The sequence below is a fragment of the Cricetulus griseus genome, assembly GCF_003668045.3.
Source record: "Cricetulus griseus strain 17A/GY chromosome 1 unlocalized genomic scaffold, alternate assembly CriGri-PICRH-1.0 chr1_0, whole genome shotgun sequence".
In the NCBI taxonomy this organism is placed as follows: Eukaryota; Metazoa; Chordata; class Mammalia; order Rodentia; family Cricetidae; genus Cricetulus; species Cricetulus griseus.
In genome coordinates this window covers 269,374,865-269,399,083 of record NW_023276806.1, presented here as the reverse complement: position 1 = coordinate 269,399,083, position 24,219 = coordinate 269,374,865, and the positions used below count along the sequence as shown (strand labels likewise).

The window sequence follows — 24,219 nt, the reverse complement described above, 5'->3', positions numbered from 1 at the left end:
TTGGTCTCCAATTCTGAGTCTTTGCTCCCAGTTTCCTTCAGGGTATTCTCATCTTTCTAGATTCTTCTAGATTCTTGTCATAACCTATGACACTCTTCACCACACATTGCATCATTGTATCTAAGCTCCCAAGGGAAAGAAAGCTTTGGAGCTTTAAAAAGATTTAATTAATTAATAATTACTATTAATTTGGTCTCTCTCTCTCTCTCTCTCTCTCTCTCTCTCTCTCTCTCTCTGTGTGTGTGTGTGTGTGTGTGTGTGTGTGTGTGTGTGTGTGTGTAGGTGCCCTCAGAAGTCAGAAGAGGGCATTGGATTCCATGGCACTGTAGTTACAAGCAGTTATGAGCTGCCTTCTAAGATAGGTGCTGAGAACCGAACTTAAATCTTCTGGAAGAGCAACAAATGTTCCTAAGTGCTGAGCCATCTCTCCAGTTCATAAGAGGGGGGGTTTAAAAGTTACTATTTGAGAATTTGTTTGTTTTATGTACATGTGTGCAGGCCACTGGACAACTTTCCACACAGATCCAGTGCTCTCCTTTCACCACATGTGTACTGCTCAAACTCATGTCACCAGGCTTGGCGGGAAATGCCTTTACTCACAGAGCCCTCTTCCTAGCCCAGCAGCTTAGAGCTGCTAAGCTGTGACTCCTCAGAGCAGCCATGAGATACACAGAGACCCAGCTGGAGATTCTGGGGTCAGGGAGCCCCAGAAGCAGAGTGTGTTTCCCAGGGCTGGTGTCTCTGAGAGGCACAGCGACTCACCTCAGATGTATCCTGGGGCTTTGGTGTATTCTCTTTTTCTTTCTTATTTTTGGGCAGTTCATGTTTTATGCGTTTGGCTCCCGATACTTTTGTTTTATTCTCATTTTCCTGTGAATTGTTTTCCTGTTTCCGAGGTTTGATTGGAGGCAAAGGCTTATCTTCTTCTCCCTTGATAAACCTTTCATATGGTAGGATTAACCTAAAAGGAAAGAAGAAGAGATAGTACATCAGTTGGCCAATCCTAATGGCATCATCACTCTGGAGCTTGTTTCCTCTTCCTGTAGTAGTCCCGCCCTCCATCTATAGAGATGCATTCTATGACTCTTTGTGGATGCTGAAACTCATGAGTACCAAGTTCTTTCTCCATCCTATACTTTCCCTGTGCTTGAATACCTAATAAAGTTTAATTTATAAATTAGGCAGAGTAAGAGATTATTAGCTGTAACTAATAAAATAGAACAATTATAACATACTGCAATAAAAGTTACATAAATGTAACTGTCTCTAGCAAGTCAAGACGAATATTGTTTTCCAACTATGGCTGACCAGAGGTAGCTGAAACCAAGCAAAGCAAAACCATGCATAAACATATTGTTGAGTAGCCTCATCATTGTGTAGTGGTATCATCACCGTGACATGAATTCTTCCCAGAGAGTAACTCTATGTAACCTACTTTATTAGTAAAACTTGGTTATCTGGTCAACTAAATGTTCTCTGAAAGACTTCTCTCCTTTTGACTTTATGATCTGACCCACCAAGGATACCAATGGAAGTAGCCAAGACTGACATTGTCATGATGGCCCATAGCACTTGGCTGATTGCCAACGATATCAGGACAATAATGACAGCTACTGTCCATTTACTATTCTGTCAAATGTACATGGAGTCAGGCACCACTCCAGATTCCAAAATACAGCCATGAATGAAACATTCATAGCCTCTGACCTCATACAGCTTCTATTCTAAGGCAGGCTAGGTACAAGATGTAAATCATTCCATTTAACCCCCCACCACATCTCTTCATATTATTGTCGTCATCACCACCATCATCCCAAGATCAAACAGAGAGCCCGAGGGTCACAGCATCTGTTAGACCTGGAGCTTGAATGTCCTTGCATCTCTGGCCAGAGTTATCATTTGTGTTCACCTTAAAATGTAGATCTGACATGATAATTTGAAAAAAAAATGCTATCATGAAACCCAACCCTAGGTACAATGAATATACACCACTGGAACACACATGTTTTTATGTCTATAATACAAGTATAACACTGATTTGACACTGTTCACCTCCACACTTAAGATAAAAAGGACAGGAGGAGGCACACTCAGTTTGGCCAAGACAGATGTTGTATACTCTCACCCTGAAGATCATCAGGAGAAGGTCTGTTTTTGTTTTTTGGTTTTTTTTTTTTTTGAGGGGGTGTACCAAGTTAGAAAGGGCCCCAGCAAGGAGGAAACCAGCTAACCACGAAAGCAACAAAAATCAGAGGGCTGAAAAATCCGAGCATTTTAATTACATAACTTTTACCAACAAAGTGCATAAAATTGCTCTAAAAAGAGAAACATCAAACAGCTCTGGTTTTAATCTGCTCCCTTTGCGACACAGCTCTCCATCTGAACAGGGAAAGAGCTGATGTAATTAAAAGGCACGGATTGCATTACAATCCGAGTTTCGACTCCAGTGATTAAAGTTTTTCTAATGCATTTGGTATGATTAATGACTCACTGCGGGATTAATACAAGACTCAGCCTTAAAAATATGAACCTTAATACAGCAAACATCATTTGTTTTAAATACGACAAGTTGACTCAATGAAGAAAATGTACTTGGCTGACAAAAAACAATCTGTTCAAATATTGGGAATTCTTTATTTTTAAACTAAGACACCCGAGCCAAAAAAAAAAAAAAAAATCCCTGATTTGGAATATTTGTTGAGTATCTTAAAATTGGTTTCTGATTGTACAATTTGTTTACTAGCTAGTTAAATATACATACACTCCTGTTCCAGGTTTCACATAAAGACATGGGGATATTTGAGACATTGTTAGTCCATTCTTTAACAACAAAGCAAATTGTGGGAAAGTCGAATGCCAATTTATGGTATTTTAGGATCCCAATCCATTCACTGAGCATGCTCAGACAAGGTATGTGCAAGGAGGCATGGATAATACTTTCGAGGCCTCTGTCTGGCAGTGGGCCAGCCACGAAGATCAACACAACCCATGGGGGATAGTTATCTTCAGATCCCATTACAGCCCGAGTTTAAACATGTTACAGCTGCTAAAACTGGAAACTGCTCTCTTCATGTAGACTTTACTAAAATAATATATGGTTGCCAAATACCTGCTTCCCACCATAATATTACAGTGCGTGTTTATATAAGGAAAAGCATAACTATGCAGAAGAGAGAAAAAGGCAGTCTTGTTCATACTTGAATTTATTCTGTCTCATCTTTAAAATCCCTGACTTATTCCCTCCAGTTCCTCTGTCCTCTGCATTTTTCTACCAGGGACTTATTTCCTTCTCCACTATCACAAGGTAAGGGATTTTTCAACCAGGAACAAAAATGCATTGAATATTTTAAACTGGAAAAATATTTTAAATTGATTTTAATGAAAACACATTTTATTGTCGGGACAGATAGGTTTGTTGTGCTTTTGTTTTGTTGCCATGGGAACCAAGGCGCTCAGAAGCACTGGTATTCTAACAGTTGCCATTTGTGATACCTCCCTTCCCCCCAGTTCCCTTGTCTAATGGAGATGGTGACATCATGAGGGACCCTGTTTCTTAAGAATGACATTACTGAGTGTGAGGAGGAGAGGGAAGGAAAGCAGAGAACAAGGTGGGGGACATATCTAGGTACCCTAAGAAGACCCTCACTCGGGTACTGACAGCCTTATGCTAACCCAGCTCTCTAGTACACATCCAGGAGGAGTATGATTTTTGTCTTACAGTTTTTTTAAGTTCATGAGGCTGGGCAATATTTTCAAATTCTCTGTCTGTCTCTCCTCTCTCTCATCTTTTCTCATTTTGACTCAACTTAACAGCTGGCGAGCCTTCAATAACACAAAATATATTTTCACTTTGCTGGTCAAAGGCCTGAAGCCAAAAGGCAGGAAATCAGGAATTAAATATTTCTTGTATCTGGAAAGAGGCATGACTAAGGGTAAAACTGAATCCAAACACAAGCTCTGCTTGTTCAAAGCTTCCAGAGGTTGTGTGTGTGTGTGTGTGTGTGTGTGTGTGTGTGTGTGTATGTGTATGTGAAGGTCAACTGAATGTGTGTTTTTTTTTCTACTTCTAAATCACTGGAAGATAATTATAGTTGCTCAAAGGGAGAAAAAAGCTCCTAAAATAAAACAACAGAGGCATCAGCGGAACAGAAAGCAGTAGAAATATGAGCTCTGAAGAACAGGGCACATTCCCACAGAGTACATAAACAAGCCCTGTTTCGTACAGTGACTTCCGTTCGTGGTGATTTCCTTGAGTGTTTTTGTTGAGTTCTTCTGTCACGGTGCCGCACAATTACCCCACAGGATGTGATCTTATCAACTGATTATTAGAAGTTTTTCTTTTACAGCACAAGAGGCCAAAAGCTATGATAGGTTCCTGAACATTTCAGTGTTCAATGCACACATGCTATCATTAAAAACAGGTTAGCCACTATGAGAGCAACATTGCCCAATACAGGAAGCTGTGCAGGTTTGTATCCGGTGGAAGAATGCAGTGTAATGCAGCATGCCAATGGCTCTCAGAGGATGGGTTCTCAAATATTTGTGGAACAACAAAGATTTAATCAACTTCGAAACTGTACAGATAAAAGGCAAACATACATGCCCCTCCCCAGCACAGACAGCAAAAAAATGTCTCCATCACACAGAAGATATATTTTCATTGTATTACAACTCAAAGAATGTAGACTGAGTCTTGGATGGGTGGAAGAGGAAGAATACATTCATTAGTAAACCCATATAGACCCCCCCACCCATCTCCATCTAGGTTAGAGATTGAAAGCTCGGGAGATAAATGGGCCTTTCCTCTTGTCCAGATTTCATATTTCAGATTAGCAAAATGCTTATTTACGATGCCATTAATGGATGTGAACTAGGTAAGCTATCACACACACACACACACACACACACACACACACACACACACACACACAAAACAGCTTTTCCTAGGCATAAGATTTGGCGCAGCATGAGATTTTATTTTTTTCCCCAGGAATAATACAAGAATAACATTTTTCCACCTCAGAGCAGAAACAGTAGGGGAGCCTTTTGCTATCACAGAGCTCCTTATTAAATTCAGTCACTGTGAAAAGACAGATTGTAACCCCCTCCTTATTTTTCTTCCTTAAAAAAAAAGGAAGACTTAAAAATCAACCCAAGTTAAAATTAACAAATCAATGGCATTAAAGCCTTAGATTTATTAATGTCTGAGCCAGTAAATTATCATCAGACAAGAAATTGTCAGCTGGAAAATATTGTGGCTTTGCTAAATTCTCAGGCTGAATAATGGCGCTCGGTACACTAGGTTTTTAGATGTGCTTCATCTGATATTATAAAATATTCAATATATTTCTCTACAGCGGAAGTCAGGGGTCAGCAAATCTATTACTGTAATGTAAGAAATCTGGCAACTTGCCAACTCTCCCTTTTGTTATTATTTTTTTTTAAACACTGAGGCAGATAATTTTATATTGACAAAGTCTGCAATCCTCTGGGGTCTTGCCTCTCTCTCTCAACAAAAAGTCAGCAGTCTGATATTAGAGAAATATGCACTGCACATGTCTCGTCATTTATACTTTATACAAAAGAAAAGACCCTCGTATTTATGAACACCCCTCCCTTCCCTGTCAGAAGAGGAAAAATGATGAGGTGTTGCATCCTAATGAGTGGCAATTAGGATGTCTCCTGAATCAATGCGTTTTTGTATGGAAGGAGTGAACTTTTGGGCCAAAACATTTAGCAAATGGTACTTAAGAGGAGAAATGAGAATCCATCTATTTATAGAGAACTCCAAAAAAGGATATTATAATAATGTCCGGAACTGATTCAATTCAGAGAACCAGGGAAAGGAGTTGCGAGTCTTTAGGGTTGGGTTTGAATCTCAAGCCTACCTCAGCTAGTTCATAGGCATGCTCGAAAGCATTCAACCAGGTTTTGAAAAATTCAAGTTTGAACCTTTGCTATAAAGTTCGGAGCAGAACAGGTTAGGGGCAGAGATAATGAAACTGGTGTGTGCGCTAGGTTGAGAATGGGATTGCTTTGTGGAAGTAGAAAAGAAACAACATGTTGGTTCCACTGGGGCTTCGGACCTGACCTGACCCCAAATGGACTCATTACGTCTCAGAGTTGATTCCGGGCTTGATAAATTCTGAGCCTCAGACAGACATTTCCCTCCTGAGCCAGAAATTGAAAATAGAACTTCACTGTGAAGTGGGGGATGCAATTGTTCATCAAATATGGCCCGGACCGGTAGAATTGCCTTTTCCCTTTGAGAAGGTGGCGTGTCCATGCTCAGTAAGGTACAAATGAGGATTGAAACAGTGACAGCCCATGCTGCCCACTGTTCCAGGCATGAGCCCTTGCCTGTGAAAATGGCAGAACAGGATTTAGGCATCAGAGAACAAGATCAGAAACCAGATATACACCTGTACTCTGTGGCTCTGTAGAGCAAGGAGATTGTCTCGTCAATGGAGACAACATGCTTGAAGACATTGGCCTTAATGTCACATCACTCTTGCTGTTTGCTAAGCCAAGCTCTGGCTGAGAACAATCAGGTATTGGCCAATGTTTTCATATTACGGTGTTAATTTTGATAAAAAGGAAAAAAAGTTAATGTGTGTGTGTGGGGGGGTGAGGACTGAAATAGCAGAAGTCATTGACATGGGAGGGACATGCCTGTAGGAGAAGAGGCAAATGGAAGCACTGAGCACCAAGAGTGAGGCACCATGTTAGAGCGGAGGATGGGAAATTCGAGTCCCTGGTAGAACTCTATTGAGTGGAGAACTGGCAGGAGAGTACAACATGGAGTTCATGAGGGAGCTTGCCTAAGAGCTACTAAAAGCAGGTATCACTGCCCTGCCCGAAGGGGAAGTACATACAAATGACAACACATGTGGTCCACATTGAGACATCAGAGAAGATCCAGAGTCCATTACTTTCGTAAACAGAGCATTGGCATCTATTATCAAGGGTCTTTTCCTGGGAAAGACCAGAATGAGAGGGCTGCTGGGACCCTTCGGGCCTCTCCAGTCTCTCCTGGGAACAGTGAGAAGGCTTTTGTTCTTAGGCCTCCTGTTATTCCTGACACTCTCCAGGGTGGCTCTGAGCCTCAGTGAGCAGGTGGTAGAAAGTTATGGCCTTCTGAAACCCAACAAGGTGATGGCTTGGCTCCCATCAAAGTGAGCCACTGTGGAAGAGGTAGCTAAAGATGATGGGTGTTCCGAAGTGGGGTCACAAGGACTTGGGGCAGGCAGAGGCAAGGTGGAGAGGTAGGAAGAGGAAGATAATTACGCTGAGCATGTGTGATGCTATATATGGAACCGTGACCTAGTCCACACTAGGTAAGTGCTGTACCACTGAGTCATACCCAGCACAAGTTATTATTATATATTGATTAGGTATTATAATAGCAAATGGGTAGCAAAACTGAGGAGCAAAACTGAATCAGGGTATCTGAGCTGTGGTTCATGGGCAATATGCATCCTAGGAGAACTAGGAATGTGGCCCAACCCATTTGTAGATGACAATGTCATGTTGCACTGTCATTGGGTTGGACAACACTCAACAAGACAGTAGCATACAGCTTTCTGAGTCCTGGAGTTTGAGCTCAACACAAATCTGCTAGGCAGAGTTTCCTGTGTCAGCATCTAGGTGGCCATCTGCATTGATATAGAAATATCTCCTTAGCAGACAGCCCAACTGATTGCCCCTACCCAAGTTAAGGAAGTTCTAGGCTCCTACAAAGTTGTCTAAGAAGTCAGGGTGAGCCTCTTCTTCTTTTCAGAGGCGATGGGCCTATAGAATCCACATGGCCATTCAACGAAGGGGCAACCTGTCACATTAGAACAGACCCACAGCTTGAGAGAAGGGCACACTCCTGTCACATCTGCCACAATAGGCATGCCAGGATGCTTCAGGAGAGGTTGATCTTGTTAATGAGGCCCAGTTTCTTATAAATGCTAAGGGAGACTCAAGGATGGCTTCACTATGAAATCTCGCCTCCAGGACTTAGTGGTCTGAAGCCATAGTTTCCCATCGTCTCTCTAATGGGGCTTTTCTGAGCTCGGCTTCAGGATGCCTGCTCTCTACTTCCAGGGATTTCCCTGTCTAGGCTAATGTTATTTCCGTGCCTGCCTAGTGAAGATCACCACGCTGAAGAAAGCTAGACTGGGCTTCAGGAGGCTGCCTCGATGCCCCCTGGGATCACAACACTATAAAAAGCACCCTGTCCTCCATAGCACCAGGCAGCACCACCAAAGATGACGGTAGTTGTTCTTCTCAATAGGTCAACAATGACTAACTCTGACTGGAGTGGCGTGGATCCATTTCAAGGACAGACGAACATCATTTCAAGAATAATCAATAAGTGTCATTGGTGTTTTCAATGTCATATGCGTCCCACAAATGATGGCAGGCATAGTCCATATGGAAAAGTCCACTGAGGACTATTGCATGAAGTCCTGGCATGCTAGAAGCCACCGCTAGTGCCAGGGCTTCTGAAACCTTCACTATTTTCTCATGGCACTCCCAACTTTGGCCAAACTTTGTAACAACTTGTACAAAAACACAATGTTCCAAGAGATTTTTCAGTGGCCAAGCTGAAGATATGTTTTAACGGTAAACAATTACATTTTTTTTGTCATATGACCCTTGTCTTCCCCTCCTGCTTTCCCTTTTGGAAACACGCTTTCTTGCTTTTCAATAGTTCCTTTGTGAAGGCATGGGCCTGTTACTCTCATAACTGAAAAGATGTTTGTGCAATGGCATGCTTGAGAATTCGGCTCCTTAATCTTAATGATAAAGCCCCGAGGAGAGAAAAATCATAAGTAGAGAAAATTATAAGTAGAAACCTCTTGTTATGTATCAAAAAAAGGGGGAGGGGCTAAGGCGCACAGTCTATTCTCAAATTTAAATTCATGTTTGGTGAAAATGATCAATACTGTAAAGTTGCTTAAGCACAAAAGGCTGGGAGGTGGATAAAGGAGACAATGGAAGGACAGAAAGGAGACATTGAAAGACTTGGACAAGGAAAAAGTGCTGTTTGGCAAGCTTTTGGGGAAGGGGGGCGGAAAAAGAACTAGCCATGGCTTCCAGCACAGCAGACAGACAGCATGAAGAGTGTGTGCCTGAGGCTGTTTCTACACTCACAGTGTAAACTCCAACTTCTATTAATTACAGCGCGAACCTAGAGGCAAATTTAAGAATTTTTAAATAGAGATTTTTTTTTTTTTTTTGTCAGATGATGTTCATGCTGAAGAAGAGGAGGAGGGGGAAAGAGGAGGGGAGAAGGGAAGGAGGAAAAAAAGGATTTTATTATTATTTAACTATTTATTTATTTTAAATCTGGTATCTGGCTAGTGACTAGGTAGTTTCTGGAAATACCCAGGCATTGGGAAGTTACCAGAACATTTTAGGCATGCTGAGCAATCTGAAGTGAGGTTGCTGGGGATGGAATTACCTGACTGGCCTGTGGGAAGAAATTCTTTCCAGATGATAAGAGGTCACTCAAGCAGGGGAGGCAGAGGCCGAGAAGATCCTGGTCTGTTCAGGGAGCAAGCCTGGGTGGGGGTGGGTGGGGCAGATACAAGACAGGCCAAGAGCAGCTGTGCAGACACAGCAGCAAGTTGTGTTTGGCCCCTTTGGGGCTACTGGGTGTCAATAAGGACCAGCTGAACCTCTGGAATGGAGGGGACAAGGAGAGGTTGCTTAGTGCCCATGTTGCAGAGAGAGAAAGACTAAAGAGTCCACCCATTTGAATTCCCACATACAAGATGGCGGCCGGAAGGCAAAAATGACTCCACCCCCAACTCCACTCTGGGTGAGGAACAGAGTAATCTACCTGTTGGATTAGATCTCTGGATGATAAAAGGACAAATGATCATTACATGCCTCTGAGTCACACGACTGGGAAAGCAGGCCTTGGAGATAATCTCATTCTCTACCCTTTTGTTCAGGCACTTTCTAAAAAGCGATTGCCCTTTTATAAATTTTAAATTTGTTTTATTACACTCATGATGCAGAATTGGGTGTTCTGGGAAGTTTCAGGGGAGGTGACATCACTCTGTCCTTGCCCTAGCAACAGTGTAGTTCTACATTTGATGGAGGACTCAAGTTCTAACCCTACCTCTTTGAGACCCAGTTCAGGATCTTCTTGTTGTGGGAGGAAAGGCTCTTTTCCTTTTTTGCTGCCTCTTTCTAACAATTGCATACCTGATTTCTAAATTCTTCTGAACTGTTTAAGTCTCTTCACATGCCCATGGGTCAGACTTTTTGATAAGTTAGATGAAACCAGGAGTCACTGCAGCTTTAGTCATCCAGCAGTGGTTGCTGGAGGTGGCTACCCAGGGAAGGATCAGAGCCTGGGCTTTGGGAAGCCTGTACTTCCTTAGCAATCCCTGCCACCAATGCACAAGTGTACCAAAGTCATCCGAATTTGGGACCATGGTTGGGAACAACACTTATCCAGTGACCCGAGGAAAGGGCTACTTTTCTCATTTTCCAAACTGTTCCCTTCTGCTACTTTGGTAAAATCTACTAAAAATTAGTTGTTCAGAAAATAGAGGTTCAAAAGATGAACACAATACTAGCCTTGTCTTCCTTCCTTCCTTCCTTCCTTCCTTCCTTCCTTCCTTCCTTCCTTCCTCCTCCCTTCCTTCCTTCCTTCCTTCCTTCCTTCCTTCCTTCCTTCCTTCCCTCCCTTACTCTGCTCCAATCCAAAACAAGTTCCCAAAGCTTATCTGCAGCTTTCCCACTACGCTAAGCTATTTTATAGGCTGGTAACAAATAGTTCACAGATGGGTCACACTATAGCAGCAGTCTCGGGTGGAGGAGGGGCTTAGGGCCCTCATAGCTATAAAATTCTGGGGTCCTGTCTGTGACTGTCTTCACAATGTATTTATTAGCTTGAAGGGTAGCAAGGGTACATGGACTCCTGTACCAGACATGAACAGGGCTAGAACTCACCCTAACTTTCTTTCCCTTGGCTTTATGCTCAGTTATGATTAGCTGGGGTTTTTTATTTGCTTGTTTGTTTGTTTTAAAACCCAAAAGATTTGGGATCTGATTTTAAGCACAGTGCTTTTCTTACTTAGAGCACACACACCCCATCCTTCCCATCACCCTCCAACAAGCTAGGCAGACCCTCTGGGCTGTCTGTCACTCAGTTTCTGCCCCCTGCATCTGGGTTGGGTGTGGCTCACCCTCAGCCACTCTCCAAAGTAATCAGTTTGAGCCACTTGGAGTGACAGTCTTGACCAAGGAACTGTTCCGGGAAAGCAGAAGGTTGGAATTTGAAATTGGGCATTATGCATGCAAGAAGATGAAGTATAATGGCTTGTTTCCCTCACAAACAAATACATTTGCTTATGATTTTGATTTTCTAAATACTCGGAAAAGCACATCACAAAGTACTTTAGCCTTGATGCTCCTTTTTAAAATCCCTAATAACAACTTCATGTGTTCCACACAAACAGACCGCGTAATTTATTCAAGAAAATTAAAACCAGTAATCTAGTATTTTGTGTAAAGATTCCCCCCTTCTTGTGCTTCAAAAACATTTTTTTAAAAGAAGAAGAAAATTTGCATACGAAAACAAAGCCTTTAAAATGAATGACTGCTCCAGAAAAATCAAGCTATGAAAAGCCCACAGAAGTGGCCATTTTTTGTTTTTGTCCCTTAACTGATAAAAAATAAAGCAATTCAGGGCATCTTCAGGGTTGGACAAGAAAGAAAACGTTCTTTTGCCCAGGAGAACACAGACATTTCCTTGGCGTCATCATCTACAGTAACTTAATCTATAAATCTCAGCAAGAAATGTTGAAAGCAGTCACATTTCATAAGCTGTGCTGAGTTTGAGACATCTACATAGCAACAGCCTCGCGATGGGAAAACACGAAGGCTTTTTATATTGGTAATCATCTGTAACATGAGCAATTAAGTACAGTACTAATGGACTATGGCCAGGAGCCTGGTACTAATATTAAAAACTGACAGAGATGAATAGGTTTAGAAGCAAAACCAGGCTGACAAAGACATTTTTATGAAGTGCTTGGACCTATTTGATTTAAACCAATCAGAGACAAGTTTGGACAAGTAGGGCCCTCAGCAACAGCAAGGCATTCACAGCCATTGTACAGTCTCTGCCTATGCTTTAAGTAAAAACACGCATTGATTCATTTCCACAGCCTGCACTTTTATTATTGCACTCATTAATAAACCCAAAGTGCCCAACTAATAATACACAAGTAACATTTAATGAGGAACTGGTGAGTTGGTTTTTTTTTTTCCTTGTAGTAAAACAAAAACACTTACTGGAATCATGAACCACACTGCATAAAAAATACATCAATAGATAATGTGATGTAGATCACTTGTTCCTCTATCATTTTCTAGAAAAGCAAAATGGGGTGGGGAGTGGGGAAACCACAACTCTGTGTTAGAAGGAAAAGAGTAACAAGCCATAGGGAAGCTGCTGCAGAGATGGCTCAGCAAGTATGCGAGCTGAGTCTGAAATCCAGCACTCACAATAAAGCCAGGAGCAGCAGAGTACTAATGACCTCAACACCGTGGATGAGCGACAGTCAGATCCTTGGAACTGGCTGGCTAGCCAGCTGAGCCAGCAGGGTGAAGAGACCCTGTCTCTCAGAATAAGGTAGGGGCCAGTGAGATAGCTCAGCAGGTAAAGGTATAACTTTCTATCAACCCTGATGACCTGTATTCAAATCCCAAAAGTTGTCCTCTGATCTACACACACACACACACACACACACACACACACTTCAATCGTTCTCTCCCTTCCAATTCTTATCTACTTTCGCCCATATGATGCCTTGTAAAATTCACTTAATTATGCGCTCATTTTTCAAGAAGGTAAGCTAGCTACGGTCATGTGACTCCTTTTATTTGTCATTGGATTCTTTTAAGATGAATGGTTCAGGCGCTGGGAACTTTTGAAGCAGAGAAAAAGTGTATTTTTATGTTTCTAATGCCATGATTTGATTAGAGGCTCCTAAACCAAAGATAAGTAGGTTATGGTAGCCTGTAGCACTGTGGGCAGAGCCCTTGCCTGTGGAGGCTTTGTGCTGGGAATCAACTGCCCAGTACAGTGGGTAACAAGAATGTGTGGGCTTTGGTGTTAAGTACTGAGAGAAATCACAGTCACATTTATATAAAAAACAGTGCTACCAAGAGTGGTAATTTGAACATCTATTATTGATGTTTAAGAATCCTTCTGGATTACAACAGGGCCAAGGCAATCTCTTGGGAATACTCCCGGGGAAATTTTCATGAGGTACTAAACCCAACTCAATTTATTCCTATTATTCTAGAACAGGCATTCTAACTTTTGTTAACTGGCCACTTGGTGGAATGAGATACAATAAACACAGCCCTGAACTTGAAGGAAATGTGGTGAACACCTACTGTGTGAAGGGATTATGAAGGATGCTGTATGTGACCCACAGTGGGTGTTATGGATGTATGGTCAAGATGGCTTGGTAATGGACTGTGAGAAAAATAATCAGCAAGTTGATTATCAGCACTTTAACTGTTTACCAACATGTTAACTGTCTTAATTAGCTAACTTGGTGTATCTTGACTTTAGTGTATGCAATAGATATGATTAAAGAACATGCATAATCTCCATCTGGCCTCTACATAAGCATATATGGATGTATATGCATGCATAAACAAACACACACTACACACACACACACACACACACACACACACACACACACACACACCACACACACACCACACACCACACACACACCTCTAGTTGAACTCTCCAGCTCTGGATTTGAAGCCAGGGTGCTTCATTAGGCAGACACACTCTTTCTCATATCCTTACATCAGGGTATTTTTTATCACAGCCTCGGGAAAGGAAACCAAGAGCAATAGAGGAAGAATTCTGAGTTGATCTCTGCTTTCACACCAAATATACACATGTGTGCGCATTTCTTCACACATGTGGAAGTATACACACATTAGCTACCCCCTTCCCACTTCCATAGGCAGTACCTAAGGAAGCTGGTACAACCTAAACACTAAGTATGGGCTTGAAGGATGAAGTAAATATCATTCATGAATTTTGCTGCTATTTCTCAGCATTGTAGGTACACTATCCTTATTGCAAAGTGTGTGTGGGGGGCACACTACAGGGGACATATAGGACACAACTCCTATCCACAGAGTCTTCCCCAGAGGCTCTGCTGTATTCTTCCTTGGTTATATCATCAGTACTTTTCTGAAACAGGCAGCAATTATTAGAAAACCAAGCCATGCAGAATTCAGCTCAAAATATCCTTGACTGAAAGAAAGCATGTCTATAAGTAAAAGAAAATTATAACAGGCAGTTCGGAGGAATGTCTACTTGCCAGTGTTCTCTCACACGTTAATCTCGTGATAACATTTCCCATCTTTGTTTTCTAGAAACCCAAAGATCTCACGGTAAATGAGATTCCTGAGAACATCCCTAGCAATCCACACTTGCTGGGGGAAGGGCATTGCCAGACAGGTGGCCACAAGGCAAAACCCAAGTAAAGGCACAGCTAATTTTGGTCTGGGTAACTAGAGAACAAGCTATGTAAAGGAGAAGGCCCGGGGTGAGGGTGCGGGGAGGTACTTTCTGTCTTCCCAAAGGTCCTTTAGATTTCCTCTATCTTGTCTTTGTCCAGAGTTGTTTTCTAATTAACCCAGTTTTAATTAAGCTAGGGTTTTTTGTTTTTGTTTTTGTTTTTTTGTTTTTTTTTTTTTTCGGGAGATGGCTTCTTACCTTTCGTAGTGTCTTCGAGTACAGGTGGCCGCACTGGTGCTCCCCGGATTACCACCTAACTCGTCATAAATATGTTTCCATTGACGGCGGGCTGTTATCTGAAAAGATGGCAATGAGAGATTCAATCTATCATTGTGGGAGAGCCGCAGGCAGCACCAGGCTCATATATATGCAACATTCAGGAGAGAACAGACTGCTCCTGACAACCAGAAACAGGGGCCCCAGTGAGTTTCAGGGGGAGACAATTGCTTTCAAACAAGATCTCTCATTTAGCAATAACAACAACAACAAAATGGCGTCCGACTTTTGGTGCTGTTTGCTTTCTAACTTCATCTAAGGTACTCCGCCTCCCTCAGCTACTCATACAGCTGTTTGCCCCCAAGGTCCCAAACACACACCCTATTCCTTTATGCTATGTGATACAATACAAAATAAAGTCACATTTCAACTGAACTGTATGCTCGTTCACCAGCTTAACCAAATCACGACTGACACTGCCTGAAGCTGGTGGAGGTGGGTGGCCAGCCACACTACTTTAAAGAAAGTGTTTTTTTCAACAAAGGTGTTTACACATCTTCTGATTCTTTGAGCCATACAATGTGCTTCCTGCTTTTAAACAAATACACACACACACACACACACACACCAGTAAAATGACCATATAGATTAATAAAAGTGATCAAACTTGTAGAAGGAATTACAGTCATCTCTGCTTTCTCCCATCAGTAAAACAAAGTCTGAATCTGGAGGTGCACCTATGAAATCTGTTTTTATTCAGATAGAGCAGGAAAATGACATATTAACGGAATCCCATGGAAATGAAAATATTCCCATGCTAAAATGTTCACTGTGTACATTACTGTGTTGGGAGAGTAAAAACAGCACAGGAAGCCATACCCTGCCCTAAACAGCATGGTCTCCTTTTATTCTGATTAAGTTTTACTTTTGTACATAGATTAAGGTATTTTGAAATAACAGACACAAGATCTGGCCATTGGTTATTGGGGGGCGGGGGCGTCACGCAGCTTGCCTACCACACCTAAAGCATGTCTAGTGTTCCTCTGATCGTAGGAGGGCAGGACAAATTCTGACGTTCATGGGGACATCTCTAAACAGGATTTAGGGAAGATGCTATTATTGGATTCGTGGAGGATAGGGTGTTGGGATGGTTCCTAACTGAATGCGAAGCATGAGTCCAGACAAGCACAATGGTCAGTCGACTGAGCAGGCTGCACCCCAGTGCAAGAAGCAATCTGGATACACGTAACAACCTCACTCTGAGGGCTGAGAATCACTTCTTTCTCAGTGTAGGTACAACTTGAAGGTCTGCTGAAAAGAATGTCATCACCCATTCTATTCAGCAGGCATTCATGACCTTCAAGTGTGGGTTTCCGAAGCAACCTTTAGAACCCAGGAACCATTTTAGAGGTGTACCAAAATGAGTTCTCCATGTGGCCATTCGTCTGAGAAAACATGGCTAATAAGTGGAAAGGAACCTATCCCTTACTCATTTGTATTGATGAAAGTATCCTGCTCCTTCAAAAAGATTCGGGGAGGGAGTACAGAGACAGCTCAGTCAGTGACATAGTTGCTCATAAGCATGAGGACCCAAGTTCCTTCTCTAGAACTTCCATGGACAACGCCATGGATGGTAGGCAGTTCATGCTTGTAACTCCAGCACTGGGGAGGTGGAGATGGGTGGATCTGGGGGTGGGAAGCTCACTGGCCAGCCAGTCTAACCTACTTGGTAATACCAAGACCAATGAGAGACAATGTCTCAGAAACAAAACAATCACCACAAGACTCCACCTCCCACCTCCAAACAAAAAAACAAACAAACAAAAAAACAGCCTGTCATCTGGACATGATATGGATGATATGGCCATTGCATTCACTCATGAGCTCGAAGCAGCTCTGGTTCCTGAACAAGACCTACACAGGATGAAACCAACACGCTGAGTCAACATTCCGGGAGAGGCTTATTGGACTCAATGAGCTACAAAACAAAATCCACTACCAACTAAACAAAGCAAACAAAAAACAAAACAAAAAGAAACAAAATAAAACACAAAAGAAGACATGAAGTAGAGACTGTTACACAATTGGGAGTGCCTGCAGGAAGAGGAAGTGGGGAGCTGGGAGTGGGTACATTAAGTATATTATTTACATGCATTACATTGTGAAAGTAAATCTGAGATATTCTTATTGGAAAAAAGGGGGGAGGGCACCTGAGGAACGACACCTAAAGTATTTCACACACACACACACACACACACACACACACACACACACACACACACACACACACTTACTTTTAGGGTAGCCATTTTTTAAAGCACAAATCATCTTTGGAGCCTTCCATCCCTTGAAGTCACAAGGATGAAATCATGTTGGCAACTGGGGGTCTCGTGAAGAAGACAGAATCAGAAGCTATTTTGGACTTAAGTGACTTAAGCATGGCAAGTCAATACAAAGTCAAAGGGTGCCTATGCTAGCACCTAGCCTTGCTCAGGCTTCCCGAGAAGCAGAGCTTTGTCTGGACACCTTGAGGGCAGGCTGAATTCAAGGAGGATGACTTTTTTATTCCTGGTAGTACTCCAGGAACTGAAGCCATTCAAAACGGCATGACATCATCATTGGCCTGGACAACTCTGAAATAAAGCCGAAGGCTTTGTATGTCCAGAGTACTGGGCTTAGAGTCAGGGGATGGCTTTAGATTGATGTCAGAGCCAGAATCTGATGTCAAAGCATAATCTGGCAGGAAGACAAGTGACTTCTCCTGGATGACAACGTCACGGTGCTGCCTTATTGGTGGGAAGAGATGGGGCTGGGGAGCGCTACTCTGCTAGTACCATCTTCTCTTCTGGGGTAACATTCCCTCAACACCCATTGCGATAATACCACTGTCTCTCCGAATAGGGCTCTGGGCTTTCTGTCAGGTGGTCAACCTTGGTGAAATCATCTTAATGAACTCTAGTTGATAAATTGCCTCACATTTCAAATATTTCTCCGGTAGTAACTGTTCCCCCAGACACACAGGCAGGACCCTTGCTCAGACACAAAGCTCTATCTTTTTCTGCCTCTTACTGGCAGATCTATGGTCTGATATATCTGGAAGGGAACTGAGGGTAGAAGTCTGCGAAGAGTGAGCCATTGCTAGCAGCCAATCAAAGCACTTGGGATGCAGTATTTTAGAGAATCAGATATGTTAGGCACATTCTGATCTCTAAACCTAAACATAGAGAGGGACAAGATATTTCCAGTAAAGGCAGAAAAGGCTGAGAGAATTGTGCAGTCATCAGTCAACACTACAGACTTAAAATGAAACCCCTGCTCCACTTTAAAAAAAAAATTCAATTGGAGGATTGTGAAGAACTAAAATGAAATAATCCATAATCCAAAATTCAAACCAGAAGCTTTGGAATAGTTTGAAGCCACAAACAAAAACAAGCCAATTAAGATGGTCTTGTTCACAAGTCAGAACCAGAGAGCTGGCTTCAGCCAGATACACAGTAACGCATCTACAGACTTTATGCTTGAGGTGTCCTGGTCCTAAGTATTTACATTATCTAGATTTTTTTTTAACCTTTCTCCTGAATTCTTACATTTTTTTCCCTTCCAGAACCAGACAGAATCTCAGGTTGTGACTGGTTTGTTACTAGGAAACATTAGTATTTGGACATATATATGGGGTAATAACTTGACAGGGCTAGGTACGTAGCTTAGTGATACAATATTTGCCTGCATTCATGAGCCATGACTTCAGACAAACAAACAAGAAACTAGCCTGAAGACCAATTTCTAATCTTTGATATCTGAGTTTGATAGAAGACATAGTTGAAGCCAAATGCTATTGGGAACAGCACCTGGTATGGGCTGAAAGATGATGTCAACAAAAGCAAGCCCATGAGATGGATTCTTTTCACCCCAAGTCACTCCTAATATGAAGAAAATATTCTAGATATCTGAGAAACTGCCAGGATTGGAAGACACAAGAGACAGCAATTTACTCTAACGCCTATTGTTAGAGAAGCAGAGCTAACTCTACTGGAAATTGCCAGCAAGCAAGACTATGAAGAATACCATGATAGGGATTTCCAGCAAGCCAGAATCTGAAGAATATGATGGGACTACCAGCCAGCTAAGACCACCATGATGGCCTCACAGGACTCCTCTTACCTCCCTGTGCCTTAGTTTCCTTGTTTGTGTAACTGAGGACATAAACTGAAACAGAGCAAGGAAGGATCATTTTCCATGCAAAGGTCAAGTCAGGGGAAAAAAATTAATCTGTCAAGGTGCTATGATTTCCTTCACTCAAAATGGAAATGGCTCTATACCTCATTCAGAGTTACAGGAACTTTTTCCCAGAATGAAAAGAAAATACTTATCAGAAACTCTGTGCTGTTCTTGAGGGGAGGGGAGGCTAACATTCTAGAATGTTCTAGACTGCAAAACTAAATCCTCCCTGAACATCTAAGTTTCATCAATCAAAATACTCCAAGGGCCTGGGGTGGGGTGGGATACATTATGTATCTAGGAGTGTCAAAAAGCTTAGATGTAGGATGGTAGAAACAAAGTTAGGTGCCAACAGGGAAGACTCCTCTTCTCAGCTTTGTCCCCAGTCACTGGTCACTCTAATTTGCCTGACCTCTCTGTACAGGTTTTCTGCCTCCATACTGAAATTTTCTCCCTAAGGAAAGCCATGATAATTTGTAGCTGGATCCAAAACATCAACTGCATCTCCAGAACATCTTAGAACATCCCAAATCCAGCACACCTATCTGCAGGTCATCTCAAGCACATATGAGCCATAAAGGCACCTTCCCTTGTTTCTTCAGGGGAGAGCTCCTTGTTTCTACAGGGCAATGGATGTTTGAATTTTCCCTTGCAGTTTAATGACTGAAGCCCTTGACAGAAAGTACTTTAAGGACCCGATGGATAGCTTAGAACTTTCCTTCTTCCCATGTTGTCCTAATATATGCCTCAAATGCATATTATGGTGGCCATTAAATCAGTGGTCAGGTGACTTGCTGATTATGGTCATTCATTCATTCAATCAGTCAATAAAAGAATAAGTCCTATTCATTCAGCAGTACTGCAGAGGTCCCCAAATTTATCAGAATTTTCCTCTGTATGTTCCACACCAACTTGGTGTCTTGTAAAGACACAAGAGATGCGAAAGACAGAAACACTAATTCTGTGAAGGCTGCTCATGGCCTCAAGCTCCAGAGTTTGAAAACGACATTTCATAATGTTGAGCAAATATCATGTAACCAACTGTGGTCACAGTTCATAAAAGTGCAGCCTCATATTCTTCATGTTGAAAGATCAGCTTACAAGACTAGCTTGCGAAGGTGACTCCTGAGCTTACAGGACTAAGTTTTCATCTTTTTGCACAGAGGAGAGCTATAATTAGCTCAAGACTTTGCAGAACCACGAGCTGTAACTATGGCAAGGAGTCCATCTCCCAATCCATCAGCAGATTGAGCCAAAAATATTTAGTTTTCCACAGGCTACTTTTATAAAACCAACCCTTCAAGTAAACTTGCATCTATGAAATGAGTATTTTATGTGTGTCCACATGCTAGTTTCTTTATAGGCATATATGCCCCCATACATGAAGCAGTTTATAAGTCCTTGTACTCACATCAAATACTTTTTAGTCAAAATTCCTAGCAGATATCTCTATGGTAAATACCAGATTATCTGACCCAAATAGCACTTCCTGTGTTTTCCTGTGCCCAGACTCTGACATCAAACCATTGTATTAATTTGAGAAACAATATTCCTGATATGGCAAGGACCACTGGTTTTGGAGTTTGAGGTAGAATAGATATCATTTTCTTGTCTTTGTGTCTGTTGCTGTCATTTCACTACAATACAGAGGTCTCTCAGACTACTTTGTAAGGGAAGAAAAGAAATAATTTCCCACTCAATTGCCAAAGGAACTATACGACTTAATCTGATCATTGTGTGGGAGAGAAAACATTCCCAGTGACGCCATCTTCCTAATGTCAATTAATTTTATTACAGATGTCATCTCTCTGTGCTACGTTAACACAGATCCTTTTTTTTTTTCCTTTCATATTTCAAGATCTTAATCTTAGTTTGTCTCTCTAACATTTTATTGGCTCAGAAATACATGCTGTAAAAATCCATGGCCATCAAATTTTCCCGTGGGCTAAAAATAACCCACTCCTGTCAGTTAGAATTAGCTGATAAAGAATGTCAGAGCCTGTTCTGAATAAATTTGATAACTTCCTGTTTATGTAGCAGTGACCCTTGTCTAATAAAGCTTCTTTGCCCTAGAATGAGAGGAGGCTCTGCTGTATTCTATTCCTTAATGGCCAACCCTGATTACTTCTGAAAGCCTTTAATACATTTCCCATATTAGACATGAACAGATGTCAGGTAGGTTGCCAAGGGAGATTTCTTTTATGCAATCTTGGCTTGTTGTACAATAATAGCCCTTTCTCAACATGGGAAAAAATTACAGACCCAACTAATTTCCCTGACAGGGGAGAGTTACATATGTTTTCCACTTGTAGTTTTTACGACAAGTTTACAGTTTTGCCAAACCTGGAACTAATTGGGACCGTTTCCAAAACTGGCCCAATAAACCCCCCAAAGTGTAAGAGCCATTGGGAAAGGCAGTCAATGAGGGCTTGCTTTTGAGTTTCCTCCATTTTGGCCACAGAGAGGGGACGGGGGGGAAGAGGGGGTAAAGGGGGTAGAGGGGAGTCAGATTGTGAAATTATTTCATTTAAGTCGCTTGAACACTTACTGTTTCATATCCTCCCAGTTTTTGAGCAGCTTGAAACATAGTCCAAAGGTTAACTGTTAGAGGGACAATAAGTATTTAGATAAGCATTGCATTAACACATTTCCAAGAAATGTCAATTCAAACATTTTGTTTTGTTTTTTCAATGAGAAAGAGAAAGAAAAAAACAAATCAGCTGTACCCCAGAGACCCAAACTTCTAGGAAAACAATTCACTCTTCACCCGAGGGGCATTCAACATTACAGGATCTACTATGCTTGACGCTTCCAAATATTTCTTGAGAGATGGTTACAAGGCCACAGAGACAGTTGAACTTTAAGGACAAACAGCATAATTTAGTTTATACTATCATCCGCAGAAGAAGAGAACACATTGGAAGGACCTTGGGGAATGTGTGGGAATTCAGAACGGGGTGAGTCTCACTCTGTTCTCAGAAAGAAACCCCTTTGATGGGGTAGAAAGGCCTCCTTTCAGATAAGATTTCTCTGTGATCAACAGTCAGTTTTATACACGATTACCTTCTTAGACTGTTTGATAGTGAGGCTATATTAAAGGATCATGCTGTAATTTTGCCAACACGTGGCGGGCACGTGAGTAGAGAGTTTGCAGGTCACATGCCAAGGCATGAGTAATACAGTAAGGGAAGCTAGTCATTCACAGAGAGTTGGAGTCACAAGCCCACTGAGCTCCCTAACTGTGCTTGTGTGATGCTAAGAAACAAAATGTATCTTTTTTCTTAAAAAAAAAAAATAGTGTGTATAGAATCTGAGTGTTTACACAGCCAGGCGGTTGTGATCAATCAATATTGAGATATTTTTATTGTTCATTTTGTACAAGATCCTTTGGAATGTGAAAATTACTGGACTTCAAGTAACCCTTTGGTAAAGGAAATGAGCAAAATGGGAACTAAACAATAAAAACAAAACAAAACAAAAAAGGCTCTGGGACACAACATATTTGCGAAGCTGTGCTAAACCTTGCGTTGTTTCAAGCTATCAAGAGCCCTGCCTCGGCCTTGGGCTCATCTGAATTGTTGATAATGGGACAGATCTCTGCACAGAACATTGATTTTACTTCTATTTCGAGCAGCCAGTTTTCAGACAAACATTGTAATCATCTGTGGTTATATAAGTTTATAATGGCTGCCAGTGTTCTCGTGCAATCAGTGCCAATTGCTATTAGCTATGTAAATTGTTATGTAAAACATACAGGTTTGACGCTCTTCATCAAAATGACACATGGTTTTAATCTAGGAAGAAGCACTTGGAGAAAACGCTATTTCAAGCCAGAGGGGCTCATGGCTTTGTGCACCAGGAAATCCAGACAGAGCAAAATATACATTTGGCTGTGAACTCCGGGGGCAGGGTCTGGATTTTCTTCTCTTTTTCAATGGAACTCTGCTCAGGCTAAGGGTTTTCTCACTTGTACACACAAAACACCTAAATGTACAGTTAACTCAAAGTTGCTCCAAACTAGGACTTCCCTTAAAGTGGACTGATTTCATGCTGGCTGTGAATTCAGGTTTAAAAAAGAAGAAGAAAGGAAAAAAGAAAAAAAAAAGTTTAAGACTAAGGGAGTGTTTTCTTTTTTTCTTTTTTTTTCCTTTGTGGCTGTTTTGTCCACTTTTAACGTCTTCCTTTTAGACGATGTCTCCCAACAGGCAACATCTGGGCCTGATAAGGCTACAACATCATCGTCATTATCTCACAAGAAAGGCGTTACAGACACTCCAGATTGACAAAACAGAAAGCTAGAAGCTTTCAACACGTCTATTTCCAGTCATCATCCTCGGACTCGGGCCTATAAATATCCCCGCAATTGTCCCACAAGGCAACAATGCAGCGGAAAGAGGCAGGGAGAAAATTCTTGGCTTAGACAATTTGTGGATCTACTATAAACAGAAAACACCCTGCCTAGATTAGGGTTTCAACATAATCACTAAAAGTCCAAAGGAAAAAAAATTCTACTCACCCCCCTCCCCGCCACCCCTTGCAAATTCAAAGAATCTGAGCAATTTTGATATTTCAGAAACAAAAACAAGTGTACTTACTCTGTTTGAAACCCAAGTAGGGAATTCGCTCTATGGGTGTTTTTCTTTCTTTCATGTATTTATAAAGTGCCACTAAGAAGGCCTGTTCATCTGCCCTACATTCTTCGCCAATGGACAGCTTTGGCTTTTCTTCATTGGAGGCTTTTTTACAGTTGCTATGGTTATTCTTCGGCTTGGTCAAGGCTGACCTGGCCTCGCCTTTCACCTGGAAAAAGGATAATAACAGTATATCAAATCAAGCCTAGCCTTGGAAGGCTTGCCAAGACATATCTAAGTGACACTTTCCCCTGAGGGGGGAAACAGCAAGGTAGAGGCACCAAAAGACAGCCTTGAGTAAGAATTGTCCTAGACAATGGGAATGAAGTTCTGTAAAGGGCCATCTTGTAAACATGGTGGGCTTTTATGCCCTATGGCTTTGGTGGCAAGTACTCAAGTCTAGCATGGGTTTGATCTATAAATGACTGGTGGGACTGAATGTCAATAAAATTTTATTGAGAAACAGGTCTCCAGAGGGCCACAGTTGACCTGGTTGTGCCAGTGTCCTTTGTGTACTTGATAGTGCATTCATGTCAAACCAGAAACAGTGTTGAAGTCCCATAGAACGACTTGATACACTTA

General features: G+C 41.8%; 1 protein-coding gene across 2 annotated transcripts in view; it reads right to left on the bottom strand.

The window, feature by feature from the left end:
* Positions 1–24,219, bottom strand: part of Arid5b (AT-rich interaction domain 5B) — a 169,947-nt gene that overhangs the window by 9,256 nt on the left and 136,472 nt on the right. For both annotated transcript variants that reach the window (XM_027395063.2, XM_027395064.2), the window contains 4 exons: positions 23,602–23,806; positions 21,555–21,607; positions 14,771–14,868; positions 763–961 (listed from right to left, as the gene is read on the bottom strand). In XM_027395063.2, the coding sequence (XP_027250864.1) occupies positions 763–961; positions 14,771–14,868; positions 21,555–21,607; positions 23,602–23,806 (555 nt within the window). The remainder of the gene's footprint in view (positions 1–762; positions 962–14,770; positions 14,869–21,554; positions 21,608–23,601; positions 23,807–24,219) is intronic.